General features: G+C 37.8%; 1 protein-coding gene across 25 annotated transcripts in view; it reads right to left on the bottom strand.

Annotated features, from left to right (window-relative positions):
* atp8a2 (ATPase phospholipid transporting 8A2) overlaps window positions 1–15195 on the bottom strand; it is a 127672-nt gene that overhangs the window by 89290 nt on the left and 23187 nt on the right. For 9 of the 25 annotated variants that reach the window (XR_012399291.1, XR_012399292.1, XR_012399290.1 and 6 more), the window contains 2 exons: window positions 8470–8650; window positions 2232–2331 (listed from right to left, as the gene is read on the bottom strand). Coding sequence is in view for 7 of the 25 variants with exons in the window: in XM_021473764.3 (XP_021329439.2) it covers window positions 2232–2331; window positions 8470–8650 (281 nt within the window). In the remaining 18 variants the exon portion in view is untranslated. Of the gene's footprint in view, window positions 1–2231; window positions 2332–8469; window positions 8651–10191; window positions 10489–15195 lie in introns of those variants that run through there. The other 16 variants (XR_012399299.1, XR_012399295.1, XR_012399296.1 and 13 more) reach the window with 3 other exon arrangements.

The raw sequence follows: 15195 nt of genomic DNA on the forward strand, positions 1-15195 counted from the left end.
TCCATCATGGCCTCCTAACCATCCCCATATCATAATTGGCCTCATCACTCTGTCTCTTCTCCACCAATGAGCTGATGTGTGGTGTGCGGTCTGGCACAAAATGGCTGCTGTCGCGTAAAGTCCTTTGAGTGCCTAGAAAAGCGCTATATAAATGTAAGGAATAATTATTGACTGAAGAAATGGGCCTTAATTCCCCTTTTACTTGCTTCATTCTGTTTGACTTTATTTTCTCTGTTAAACACAAGATAATCTATTTTTTACACCTGTAACCATTGACTTCCATAGCATTTGCTTTTCCTATAGAAGTCAATGGTTTCAGGTTTTAAGCTTGCTTATAAATATCTTCTTTTCTGTTCAACAGAAGCAAGAAATTCATGAAGGTTTGGAACTACTTGAGGGTAAGTAAACACTGAGTAAATTGGTAAACTATCCCTTTAAGGGTGGCCTGATGTGTCTGCAAGCAAATCAGGAGGTTAAAGATAAGTTCTGTAAAGATTTCCTCACATTACCACCATATAATCTGAAGTCGAAAAGATTGTCAGAATGTACTAATTTGTGAAAAAAAACTGGCCGAAAGGTTTAAAGGGGTGGGCCAGAGTATATGTTTTGTATATGTTTATGTATATGTTTAATTATGTTATTTTTTATATATCATACTTTAATTATGTACAGCTACTCAGCAAACATGAAAACGACTGTCATATTTCCTATTTCTCTGAATACCTGCCCTTAAGAGGCTCTGATTGGTCAGCTAACATAACGTGCTGTGATTCTAGGATTGGCTCCACATTTCCAGGAATCGACACGTCCAGGCACTAGTGGCCTGTGCTTCGGCTGTGTAAATACTGTCGGTCAGTATAGCAACCATTTCAGTGTGAACAAGTGTGTCCTGAATTATACATTAAAGGAAGAGGACACAGCTGAACTTCATGCCTGCTCTCGTAACTAAAATCTGACAAGTGTTTTTTGACATTTATTTGGATTATAAGCATGTGTAAGTAATATGAAACGTTCACATATTTTGCAAGTTTGTTATTTGAGATGTTGAATGCATTGAAAGCCGCTGCATAGAGAGACGCTGCAAGCACTGCTGAAGATTGTGGGTGTACAGCAGTTTGATGGACAAAAATTAATTTGTAGCTAAGTTGTTAACAGTGCCAAACAGCGATTTCCATTGTTTACATTCTTGTTTACAGTAGGTCCTTGCTACAACATACCATTAATGCTAGACACTGTGCATGTAAAAGATCATGCAAAAAAAAAACACAGGCTCAGCATCGTCTATTATGGTTGGAGTTTTTAGCCGAATCCAGCACTGAACTGAGAGAAACTCTGGAAGCTGTCCGTTGTCAAATGCAAGCTATATACATTTTTTTATAATTCTCTAGAACAAAATTAAAATTAAATTGTAAGCACTTCTCTCTTTGTGTCGTTTCCTTTGGAAGCACAAATACAGAAACAGAAGAAGCTCTGTGGAAATAGCAGTTTGGACGCCATTTTGGCTTTCTCTGCAATAACATTACAGCGGCTCTGGCCACCCCCCTTCACTACGCGGGGTGTATGCGCGTGGTGAATGTGCGTAACCTGAAGCATTTGTGATCTCACTAACTCTATAAAATTTATTTTTTTATAGTCCCCAAACTTTGTTTGCTGTAGGCTTTGCTAATCTAACTCTGTAAAAGCCAATGTCTTCCTTTGCATTGAACTTCGAGCGAATTACATTCAGAGATGTTGTTAATGTTCAGACAGCTACATTACATTTGAACTAAAGCTTAAAATATGATATCATAGTGGACCACCCCTTTAAGACTTCAAAACCAGGCTATACTGTACACACTATAAAATTTTAACACTCCAGAACAAACCCCTTAGCCAGAATGTTTCAGTAATATCAACACATTGCAAAACACTGGAATGAGTAAATAACGTGACACAATGAGGAATCCTTTTAGACATTTTGCTCACACATTTATCAATGCAATACAGGCCTAACTAGTTGGATCAAATGGCAGGTTGTTATTGAGAGTGGATAGTGGCTGGATGAGAGTGAAAAAGTGGACCACTTCCAAAAATGGATATAATAGACAAATGGACATGTTGGCAAATGAACAAAAAGTCACAGGGTCATCGAATGGATGTCCCCTTTGAGAAAAAAAAACACCACTTGCAAAACATCTTAAAACAAAGCCGATGCATTTCAGACATTTGTGAGAGTGTGCCAAGTGTCATACCTGCATAAGAGCGATGAAAAGGAAAAAAGCATTAGCTGCTCGCCTGATCTGCTCATACAGGAACCGAGGCAGGAAAGTAAGGATCCCGTATTTAGCCGTGCTGAAGAAGGAAAAGACAAAAAAAGAAAATCGACAGTGTTAAACAACTTCACACTATTTTAAAACATCTATATATGAAGCCAAGGCCATAACAGCACTAATTTAGAATAAGCACCACTCAGGGATCTGAGGGCAAAAAGCATTTGTAAGTGTTTCGATACAAGCCAGCATCCACAAATACCTGACACTTCATTGCCCACCGCATTAAATTTAGATAAACAATCCCAAAATAAAGTGTCTGGGCGGTCGGGATGGATGTTTCTCGCCGTGTCTGTCAATTATTGGTATCGATCGGATGCCTAAGTAGCTCTCCAGCAGCTGATTGGTGCAGTAAATGTTTTACAGTCATTAAAATAGCTGTTAAGTATGGCTAAAAATAACCCGCAGGACTACAAATGTGCCTCCATCCCAAGGCTGTCCATCTGAATCTAAACACGAGTCAGTGTCTGTTTGTGTAGGTGGGAGTTGTTTATATCCGCATCTGGAAGCTGTATTGTATAAATCCAATCGTAAGCAGGTCTTATTTTGCACTGGTGGACAAAGTGTACAAAGCAAAGACTTAAGTAAAAGCACAGATGCCCTAATACAATAGTGCTCCATTTAAAGCATTATTAACTTCTTTTACATTTTACTAGGGCGAGGCAGTGGCGCAGTAGGTAGTGCTGTCGCCTCACAGCAAGAAGGTCGCTGGTTCGAACCTTGGCTCAGTTGGCTTTTCTGTGTGGAGTTTGCATGTTCTCCCTGCCTTTGCGTGGGTTTCCTCCAGGTGCTCTGGTTTCCCCACAGTCCAAAGACATCCGGTCCAGGTGAATTGGGTAGGCTAAATTGTCCGTAGTGTGTGTGTGTGTGTGGATGTTTCCCAGAGATGGGTTGCGGCTGGAAGGGCATCTGCTGTGTAAAAACTTGCTGGATAAGTTGGCGGTTCATTCCGCTGTGGCGACCCCGGATTAATAAAGGGACTAAGCCGACAAGAAAATGAATAAATGAATATTTTACTAGTCTTGATTTAAAATATATTTAAGTTTTAAAAATTACCAAAACATGTTATACACTGATAACTATACTGATAACTAATTTTATTTCAAGGCTAAAAAAGCATGAATAAATACATCATACATAATCTGGTATATAAAGAAATGAGTGAAGACAATATTAAAGTTACTTTACGAACAGACAGTAATGATCGATGACTGTGATATATGGTTTTTATATATATATTTACCTTAAAATTTTTATTTTAACTAACATTTTGCCCAATCTGTCTCTAAGAATCTCTCATTTCGATCAATTTGTAAAGTCAATGAATCAATCATTGTAGAGCATAAACTATGTAAATGTGAAATTCGCAAATGAATTGTTCAGTGTGATTTGTGAATTATTTGAATCAGTGAGTTGCTCACGTCTGAACAGCTGAAACTGATACGGTCAATTACATAAATGTATTGTTCAGTGTGATTTGTGAATCATTTGAATCAGTAAGTTGTTGACTCATAAACAGTTTAAATCAATTCACTCCATGTCATAAAGTAATTGTTTAAGTGAATTGTTTAGTAAGTGTTTTAGTGTAATTGTTTAGACTTGTGAATCATTGAATCAGTGAAATGTTGTTGCTGTATCAACAGGGGAAACTGATTTAGTCCATGTCATAAATTAATTGTTCAGTTTAATTTCTGATTCATTTGAATTAGTGAGTTGTTGACTCATGAACACATGCAATCAGTTCTGTTCAATTAATAAATGTATTGTTCTTTACAATCTGTGAATCATTTGAATCAGTGAAATGTTGACTAATGAACAGCTGAAACTGATTCAGTCCATGTCTTAAATTAATTGTTCAGTGTGATCTGTGAATTGTTTGAATCTCTGAGTTGTTGACTGATGCCGCGGTCACATTACAGTTTGAGCATGCTAAAATTCTTTTGTATGGCACTGCGAAAATGGGCGAGATTAATCAAGATGATGAGACATTTTAAAAAGCAAGCGATTGGTCCATACTTTAAATTTACTATTTTAAAACATCTATATATAAAGCCAAGGCCAAAACAGCACTAATTTAATTTAATGCAAGCCAGCATCCACAAATACCTGACACTTCATTGCCCACCGCATTAAATTTAGATAAACAATCCCAAAATAAAGTGTCTGGGCAGTTGGGATGGATGATTCTCGCCATGTCTGTCAATTATCGGTATCGATCAGATGCCTAAGTAGCTCTCCAGCAGCTGATTGGTGCAGTAAATGCTTTACAGTCATTAAAATGTCAAGTGATGGGATTTTGCAGGTCAGAGTTCACCAAGCTTGAACTTTGCAGCGATCTGCAAAACTTGTCACACGAGCTTGCGTTTCCGGTCTGACGCTTTTGCGTACGTATTTTGATGAAGTCTATGGGGAGAAAATTAAAGTGTGACCGCAGCTACCCTATTAAGGTAAAACTAATTCAGTCCATGTCATAACTTAATTGTTCAGTGTGATCTGTGAATCGCTTGAATCAGTGAGTTGTTGACTAAAGAATACAAGCAATCATTTCTGTTTAAATAACAAATTAATTGTTCAGTGCGACCAACAAATCAACTGAATCAGTGAAACGTTGACTCATGAACAGATTAAATTAATTCACTCCATGTCATAAATTAATCGTTCAGAGTGATTTTTGAATCATTTGAATCAGTTATGCTGCGGTCACAGCCGAGTTTGAACATTCAAAATTCTTTCATTTGTCACTGCAAAAAGGGCTGGTATTAAACAGTTAAATAGACATAAAAAAAGTGAGCGATTGGTCCATATTTAAAATTTCTGTACACTGAGGTCATGTTTTGATCTTCAATTGGTCTAAAGCAACCACGTGATGTGGTTGATGATATTATTCCGTGTTTGAAATAACTTTTTACTTTGTTACATTTGAAATGAGATGGAAGTAAAAAGTAAAATATTTTGATTTGGAATTTAGTGAAATTTGAGTAAAATGTCTTGCATATAAATATTATAAAGTATAACTCAAAGTTTAAAGCACTGATGCTTAAAATATTTACTTAAGCACAGCAGTGAAGCAGAGAGAAAAAAAAACTTAGTTACTGTCCACTGCTTTTTTGTAAACACAACACCCTTCTGGGCTCGTCGGCGATGAGTTCACAGCCCAACACACCCTGTGTAACCCACACTACAGCCTCAAACAGCAGCTCAGTGGCTGACCTGGAAGTGCGGCAGGCTATCGTTGACATCAAAGAGTGCTTGAGACCATTCATATGATCCCCTTCATTAACATTCAGCGGCCCAATCACACACACAGCAACCCACACCGCCGTCACCATGATGTGTAGTATACCTGGGGTTACCCTACTAAAGGACTGATATGGATGATTGCACTGATGGATTTGTTGGTCTGGTTACTTTGTGATTGACAGCTGACCAATTGATGCCAATGCAACGGGAAGCAGAAACCATTTGGTAAATAAAACATGAAGGAGAAGCAATAAGAGAGTGATCTGAAGAATTCTTATGAAAATTTCCACTGCTCCAGTCGGTTATGGCTGAATGAGCAGAAAAGGTCAGAGTTGCATGTGATCTAAAATAAACCAATGACAAAATGACAACGGATTTCTACAGGCCCACCCTAATGTTGTTACAGGAACCAAAATAGAGCCTTTCAGAACCGAATGGATCGATGAAGTGTGTGTGTGTGTGTGTGTGTGAGGTTGATTTTGCATGAGCTTTCAGAAGTGATTTGAGATTCAAATCTATTGGGATTTTGTTACATCTATCGAGCGATCGTATTCATAACAAAACTATAAAGCTTCGAAAAGTGCAATTATGTCATGAGCAGAACTTTACTGCATATGGAATGGACCACAGTGATCTAATAGTCACCCGACAGTAAGAGTCCAAAAGACTTTTTGCTCAGGAACTGCAGATGAACTCTGGCCAAAGCACAGCCAGGAACATGACCTTGGTGTACTCACAGGAAATCTCGAATGGAGTACTTTACTTAATGTAAGCTATTCAGATGCCACATTTAATGCGTATACTAGCATGCATTTTGTATGGAAATCTCCAGCAGGGAAAATGGTAGCTTGATTAAAGCATTTTTTACAATCAGTCTAACAGCATTAGGAGTTAATAGGATGTTGGAGAATGAAGTGTTGGTGAGGCATTGCATACAATGCGTTTGATTTAATTATTAGTTCAAGAATAACAGTCCAAAACAAACAGAAAGTTGAGCTGCAGGAAAACTGTGAGGAGGCAATGTTTACACATCACTTTGACTGGCTGATCACAGTTCAGATTGGATATCGCTCTTCTCCGAAGTGTGCAAACTAGCCTGAATGAGTCAAGGTCGTATCAAATAGACTAATTAGTAAATGAACATCTCAACCACTCTGTAATCATCACTTCTGGACATTTCCAAAAAAAAAAGTTCTTGAAATGACTTGATGAGCTTTAAAATGTTGTTTTAAGACAAAAAAAAACATCTTGGCATCATTGTGTTCTATAAAGAATATTTTAATAACACAAAATGTCCTTAAAAGTGGAAAAAGGTTCTTTAGATCAGTGTTTCTCAACCACGTTGCAGGAGGACCACCAGCTCTGCATATTACCAGGTCTCCTTAACGAAAAACACCTGATTCAGATGATCAGCTTATTAGCAGAGACTGAAAGACCTGTAATGGGTGTGACAAACAAAGGAGCCATCCAAAACATGCAGTGTTGGTGGTCCTCCAGGAACGTGGTTGAGAAACACTGCTTTAGATTATTCAAATGAAAAAGGGTTATATAAAGAGCTATGAAGTAAAAATTTGAAAGATATTTTGGGTTCTTTTTGGGCATCTTGCTGACTCCTTTATTTTTTTAAGAAATGCAAGAGTTGGGATTGCTGGGATAAAAAAACAACTGGGGTCACTGTGATTTTTTTAAGAAATTAATACTTTTATTTTGCATAGAGGCATTTAACTAATCAAAAGTGAGACTTTTACTAAGATTTTATGTTAAATAAATGATCATTCTTTTATATTTTCTATTCATTAAATAACCATGGAATAGGCACGGGACGATAACCATTTTCAAGGTATACCATGGTTTGGAAAAGTAAAGGTTTTAAAAGCCCAAAAATTTTCTGTTATATCGTACCTAAAGTATGTGTAAGATTTTTTATTTATGTTTTTTGTGTGTTTTAGAACAACAGTATCTCCAGCAGAAAAGATATCAAAAGGTTGTAAACAAATTAGTGTTTTTGAAACAAATGAAGACAGCAGAAGTCAATGGTTCATTTAGATTATTTAGCCTGACATGATTACAGCTCCAAAATATTATAAATGTTTCTCAAAATAATTTTTTTGTGTTCAAAGGGGAAAACGTTTTTGTTTTTTTAACCAGACAATAAAAAAAGAATATATTTTAGAGCACCACGAAACTGTAATATTTTTATCTAAGGTTATCATACCGTCAGAATCTTGTACCGGCCCATGCCTACCATGGAAAACTACATTTATAATGTTTTCCAGACAATTTTCAAGTAGGACAACCATTTTAAACACTAATAACAACACTAATAATAATAATAACAACAACAACAACAACAACAACAACAACAACAACAACAACAATAATAACAAATATTTCTTTAGCTCTAGTAACATATTGGAATGATCAATGATGCTGAAATGTGGCTTTGACTTTACAGTGATCAATTACATTTAAACATGCACTAAAGTAATAAACCCTTACTTTCCAGTGTAATAATAAGATTTCACAAAACTTTTGTTTTTACAGTATCAAATGCAGCCTTCCTAAGCTGACTTCGTAATAACCTCAAACTTCTGAATGGTATAAATAAGCAGAAATATAACAGTAGTCTATATAATATAATATAGTATATAAATATAACCGTATTGGTTTCTTATTGATAGTGCAAGTTAAGTGCTGATCTTTATGCATTTACATTAGTTTTACTATAAACAAATCAAAACAGAATCAAAGATAGGAAGATAAATGTCTGCAGCATCTTGAAGCATGCTTTTAAATGGCACAGCTACGGAGAGACCGGAAGAATGGAGACTTACAACAAAGAATAGTCTATCAAATAAGCTTGAATAAAACAGGCTATAACATCCTTCAAGAAGGAAAAAGAAGTCTTGAATGAACTCACCTGACATGGTTGTCACAATATTTGGTGGTCTGGGCTCTGTTGAGCAGCACGGTCCGCGCTGTGGCATCTACCGGGTCCGCCTGTGATGTGGTCCCGGACATCTCATCCTCTGCCTTGCGGTAGCCGGTGGCCGAGCACGCGGGTCCTGCACCGTTCGAGTGATGGAAGAGAGGAGGCGAGGCTAGCGTGAGTGCGCGTGGAAGAAGACAGGAGGAAGAAGACACATACAAATGTGGTTTACAGTTCAGTGCGCTGCCACTAACACTAGCCTACTACTGTGTGCTGATGCAAGCCGCCCCTGATGCCAATGACGCTTCCCTGAGTGCACCGCCCTCCCCGTCCTTTTCATCCCCCCTTCATCCATCCTCATCCTCATCATCCACGAGCAAAAGCTCCGTCACCAATACAGCACACGCGCGACGCCCACGGGACCCCCGGTGCAGAATGTGCTGATGGGAGCACAATGGCGCAGCAAACACCTTTGTAGGAAACCTTGCGCGTTTGTTTATCCTCATAAACGCCTCTTTTTTAGCGGGAACACCTGTGCATTGGCGATGCGCTGAAACGGAACGCAACGAGACAACGGCTGAGTCTTAAAATCTAGCGTGCTGCCTACTTAGATTGCATTTCCGCGCGCGCCTCAGTTGAGCATTTATAATACAAGACGGAGTCACGATGTCGGAGGAGTCTCTCCTGTTCATGTTCAGTGGCAGAATCTGCACCAAGAGCGTCGCTGATATTTGCAGAGCTTTTCTCATTTTCAACGTCGAAATGAAACCAAAAATATTTTACAAATAGAAAATTACAATTAGTTTAAAGGGACATTATATAATAGTTATGGTCTATTTATTTAATAACACTAATAATAACAACAATAAATATATAATCAATTATTAAAACAATAAAGCAGTCTAACGTTATATAAAACAATATTTAAAATTATATAAATGTATATGGAGTGGCTGCTCATGTAAAAATGTAAATAGAATACTAATTTATTATATAGCCTAATTAAATAACCTTTAATTTTAATAGAAATAAATTGAAATAATATTTAAATGCAAATGACTGAAATAAAAGGTTAAATAATATATATATATATATATATATATATATATATATATATATATATATATACACACACACACACACACACACACACACACACACACACACACACACACACACACACACACATATAAAATCGGTTTAAATAACTAGTCCAAGAACTTTTTTCATCGACTTATTTTCTTGATAGAAATACAATTCTATTCTACTTAACTGACAATAGCCTACCAGTTTTAAGGTGATGACAATGCATGCACATTTAGTAATACTTAATATATTTTATATTACAGTAGTGACACTGTTTGTAAATTACTGTTTTATTTCTAACTTCACATTTTATTATAATATGTAATTGCGCCAATACAAACATTATCGCAGTATTTTGTATAAATATGCTGAAATAACATTTATATATCATATATGTAAATAAATTGTCTTTTTTTTCAGCCTCGAGCACTGTAGGAGAAGCGGTCGCGGCGCGTCGCGTGGGGTGTTTTTGAGACGCGGCCACTCACTGCTCTGCTGATCTCAGTGATTCCTGCTCAAACACTGCCGCACCGCAGCCCCCCTGCCAAACGATTATTTTTCCGCACATAATAAATAATGTAGGCTCGGTAAATAACAGCTCGGTCTGGATGTGACAGGAGAGTTTACCCAGCTGCTGCATGATCGAAAGCGGGCGTGGAGAGATGGACGGCGCTCGTCACTTCTCCCATTCCAGTCAGACGACGAGCCTCAAACCCGCGTGCTCCGGGTCATTTGTCAGCCTCGGGACATTCATAAAGCTCCACTACGAGGTGTCTTTGCAGTAACAGAAGACGGCTGGTTTCCCTCCAAACACCGCGCTTTCTCTGCCCGCGTCTAACTAACGCGTTCCCCGCAGTCCCACACAAAAGCCTTCCATTTAAAGGCACAGGCACTTGCTCGAGGGCCACAGCTGTCTTTCTGTCTGTCGGTCTGTTTGTCTTTCTGTTTGTTTGTATTCACAATTAGGGATCGAAATGTACTGAACATGCACTGACAAGCAAGGATTCGCTTCCTGTTCATTTGCTCCTCCTCGTTTCCAGGATGGACATTTCACCTGAGGGAAGAGACTTACTGTTTCTCAAAAGGGTTTGTTTTGCTAGGTCAAATTGAGGTTAGTAAGTTATTAAGTGCAGTATTATAGATAGATTTGAAATAGACTGCTTCCAGGGGTAAACACATGTGGATGAGGGAATAAATAAATGTTAAAGAATATGTCACTGAAAGACGCATAATGACTGATCATATAATTGTGGAATTATTTTTATACTGGGCCAATATAATCTGCAGTTGTTTTCACTAAAATATTTACTAATGGTCTGAGCCACAGAATTTGAAGTCAACTAGTTAAACTCGGAAGTATTTTTATAGCCTACTGATTGAAACATCATAATATATATATATATATATATATATATATATATATATATAYACACACACAYATATATATATATATATATATATATATATATATATATATATATATATACACACACACATGTATAGTGTGTGAATGAAAGAAAATGAATGATGAGAATAATGTGGGCTTAATGAATTATTAAAATGAACAGGCACATATTTTATCATTAACCATCTGGTAAGTGATTTATATAATTTAAAAAGCAATAAACCCATCCTTAATCTGCAAAGCTATGTATGATTTGGTCTGCTTTATTTACATATGTGGTTGGGGGGAAAAGCCAAAGTTAATAATAATAAAGGCATTGAAAGTTTCAAAATTAAGCTTGGATCAAATTAGGTATTAACATACTGGGACACACATATTATTGTTGTTATTAGACCTTTTTAAGCTACATTTGTAAATGAGTAAAATTGGAAAACGCATTCATTAATTAACTACAAAATCATATGGATATTTTATTATTTGCGTAAGATCAGATGCAATAGATGGAAACGTGCGGGAGAAAGTTTTTAAGTGATGTTTTCTAAACAAATTTTGGGAGGAGCATGCATGCGCAGATGTTTCAACAGTTCTAATACATCATTGACAATCATTCTATAATCCAATCAGCATTAGATCAAACCTCCATATACCAAACTTGTCCTTCCTCTGTAACAGAGGCCAGCTAGTGAAGTCCTTTGCTAGTGAAAGTGCTCAGACGCTAAAGGGAATGCGAAGAGTTGCCGGTTCAATCCCAGCTCAGAGTGGGTTGAGGGGTGTAGGACTGGCGGGGTTAAAGGTTCAGGACACCCCAGAGAACTTTTTTTTTTTTTTTTGTATTATCAGATGTGTGTGTGTTGAGCATCAGTTAAGACAATGTTAGCACCTGTCAGCTTAATTGTGGGGAAAACTGGATAATTTAGAGCTTTTGTTAGCTAATTTCAGCTTCCGGGTTTAAAATGATTTTTGGGGCGGGATCAAAATCGGCGACGTATCGCAGAACTGCAAGTGCAATGATGACGCATCGGTTTCTCATTATTATTCATAGCGGAGTTTTCTTATCCTATGAGAAGAGCCGGCTGCTTAATTATTCATGAGACCTGCCAGACCTGCCAGTGTCAAGCCCGAGCTGAGAGACACGGAAACCACGGCACAGTATTTAGCCGTTCATGAAGGCTCATATGCGTTTGTTTCCATCATCCACGGGGTTTGTTGCATGTTTTCCCCCGCGATCTTGTCAGGGCCGATCATACAGCAAAGCTGTGTGCGTGCTGCTAGCATTTTTGTCGGGAGAGCAGCACGAGAATTAGAGAATGGCGGACACTGTCTTTCATCAGGAGTTCGTTCACATTCAGACACATCGCCGTGCTGCTGTATTTGCCTAAATCCTCCAGATTACCAGCAGGGTTAATGGTTAAAATAGACGGGTCAGGAGACCTGCTGCACTGAGGATACGGGGATTGAGGCAGAAGTCCTTATTTATAGTGTTTACATGAACACACATCTTTATAATGATATAAATTGTTGTTGTCTGTATATGAAATTACAAATAACAAATGTAGCAGGGCATTAAATCAGTGTTCATTTCTTTGCATTTTAACTTTGTAAACTATAAACTCATGCTTCTCCTCTTTGTGTCTCATTTTGTGAGCTATAACTGACAACAGCAGTTATTCGCTCCCCTTCTCCCCTGCTGGCCACGCCCACTCCTGCCCGATGCTCGCGGAGCTCCACGCCCATTAATCATGCATCTTTTGAAAAAATTCTGAAGTAGACTTTAACCGAAAGAGGGGGGTGTCATGGCCCTTTAAACCTCCATTATCTCACGACTTTAACATCTCTCCACCACCCCGACAACCTCAACCTCTTAAACAATATCTACCTAGGGGGAGCGTTCTAAGGCTGGGCTAGACACTTCACTCGGACCCCAACATCTCTCACTTTGCCGACAAGGGGAATAACACGAGTTGGGGTGTCTTTTCCAATATTAAAGTCCTCTCACTGGACAGCACGCCAAATCTGCTTTATTCTTTCAAACATCTGTAAAAGTGTGAACTAGTAAAAAATATAATTTATTGATTTACTGAAAATCATTTATTGATCAGATTATTAATAATCTATTAACATGTATTGGGACAAATGCTGCACTGTTAACCATTTTGGTTTGACCTGAAATACCATCAAATAAAATTCCATTAGATATTTAGCTATTGCATTTTACTTCGATACTTGCCTTAGATGTAAACAAATATGAGTGTTAAAAGGACACTGAACATTTTCAGATAAGATTTTTGCAGGATTTAGGAATTATTAACATGTAAAAGATCACAGCTGTCTTACTTTGTGCTATAATAATACCATTCCAAAGGGTTTGACTCAGAGGATTTGCCATCAACCAAATAATTAGAAAGATGAATTGCTTTTTATGAAGAGTTATTCAAGCAAAGTGAAAAATAACATGTAATTGTGTTTCATTTCTACTGACAGTAAAAGAAAGTAATAGAGACAAAAGAGATGATATTAAATGGCTCAATTTAAAAAAGCTCCCTAATGGTTCATGTCAAAAGGATCCATTTCCCCCTGTATTTGCAGCTAATTCTCCCACAAATAATGTTGCGTGAGAATCTTCAGAATCTAGACAGAGCCTTCATGCCCCCTCTTGCACCATGTCCAATCGCTTTATCTTCCAGTCGCTCATGCAAAACCATAAACCACATGAATCAGCTCAAACACAACGCATTATACGGGCTGAATATCTCCATCAGATCTTCATGCTTTCTGAGATTTCATTCTGCAAAGCTCTTACACTTGCTTGTAAACAACCTGATCTTAAGTTATGAGAAGCAGGGTGTAAATATAGCAAGCGCTCTTCTCTTTAGTGTCAAAGGCCAGCCCGACCACTGATAACTATCTTGCCACTAGCTGAGAATTGTGTTAACTTGTAGTTATGATTGGCGTCACATATTTTAACGCTGAAGACACTTGCTCTCAAATGTGTTTTTATGGCGTCATAAATAATGGCTAATGTATCTTTCAAGGTGACTCTGGGCACCTTCAGAGTTACAGCAGTAGCTCTCAACTAATTGTGCTTCAGGACACAGAATTTGCATTGCACAACAAGTTCTGTTTATCATAGCAAATTAAAAGACTATTAAATAGCCTCCAGTGTTTCTGCTATCTACATATAAACCCTTTAAACATTATAGATTTTGCGCTAAAATACAAAAGTTTCAAAGTGACACGGAACGCTTGACATTCTAAATAAATAAAAAAAAGACTGCTCTTATTTTACTCTTATTTTAATAAGCATATTGTAGTGCTTGTTATTAACCTGCATCTGTGTGCATTTCAATTATTCATATTACACACTCATACTCTATGGTCAATTTAGTTTTTTCAATTCACCTACACTGCATGTCTTTGGACTGTGAATAACACCGGAGCACCTGGAGGAAACCCACGCAACATGGGGAGAACATGCCAACTCCACACAGAAATGCCTAGACCAGGGGTGGCCAATCCCATTCCTGGAGAGCTACCTTCCTGCAGATTTCAGTTGCAACCCATAATTAACACACCTGCCTGTAATTATCACGTGGTGTTCAGGTCCTAATTAATTGGTTCAGGTGTGTTTGATATGGGTAGCAACTGAAATCTGCAGGAAGGTAGCTCTCCAGGAACAGGATTGGCCACCCCTGGCCTAGACTAAATGGTTAGACCAGGACTCGATTCAGCAACTGTCTAGCTATCTAACCACTAAGCCAACTGCTTTCATCAATTCATAAATATTCCTTAATTTTGTTAGTAATGCCTGTCTTTCAACAATCCAATCATTTCCCAATGGAAAATATTGTGTACTTTTTTTCAAATTTCATTTCGATGTTTGTCACGATAGAAAAAAAAAGGACAGCCTTTCTCAGGCTTGTTTCCACAGAGTGGTACAGTATTGTACAAACTCATCTCAAATACCACTGTCATAAAAAAATGGTGAACCATACCATACCAATTCTCGGGATTCTTTCATAACAGTATAGCACTATAGTATGATACTAAAAGGATGGAGCTTGACTCGCTGCTGATTGGTTACAGAGAATCGAACCACAACACATGAAGTGCCATTTTACACCCACAACTGAGACACCTTAATAATACAATAACGGCCCACAGCATTGAACCATGGACGACCCAAGCTCAAAGAAGCTTCATGTGACAAATAGCCGCATGCCAAGTGG

The sequence above is a fragment of the Danio rerio genome, chromosome 24 (assembly GCF_049306965.1).
Source record: "Danio rerio strain Tuebingen ecotype United States chromosome 24, GRCz12tu, whole genome shotgun sequence".
Classification (NCBI taxonomy): Eukaryota; Metazoa; Chordata; class Actinopteri; order Cypriniformes; family Danionidae; genus Danio; species Danio rerio.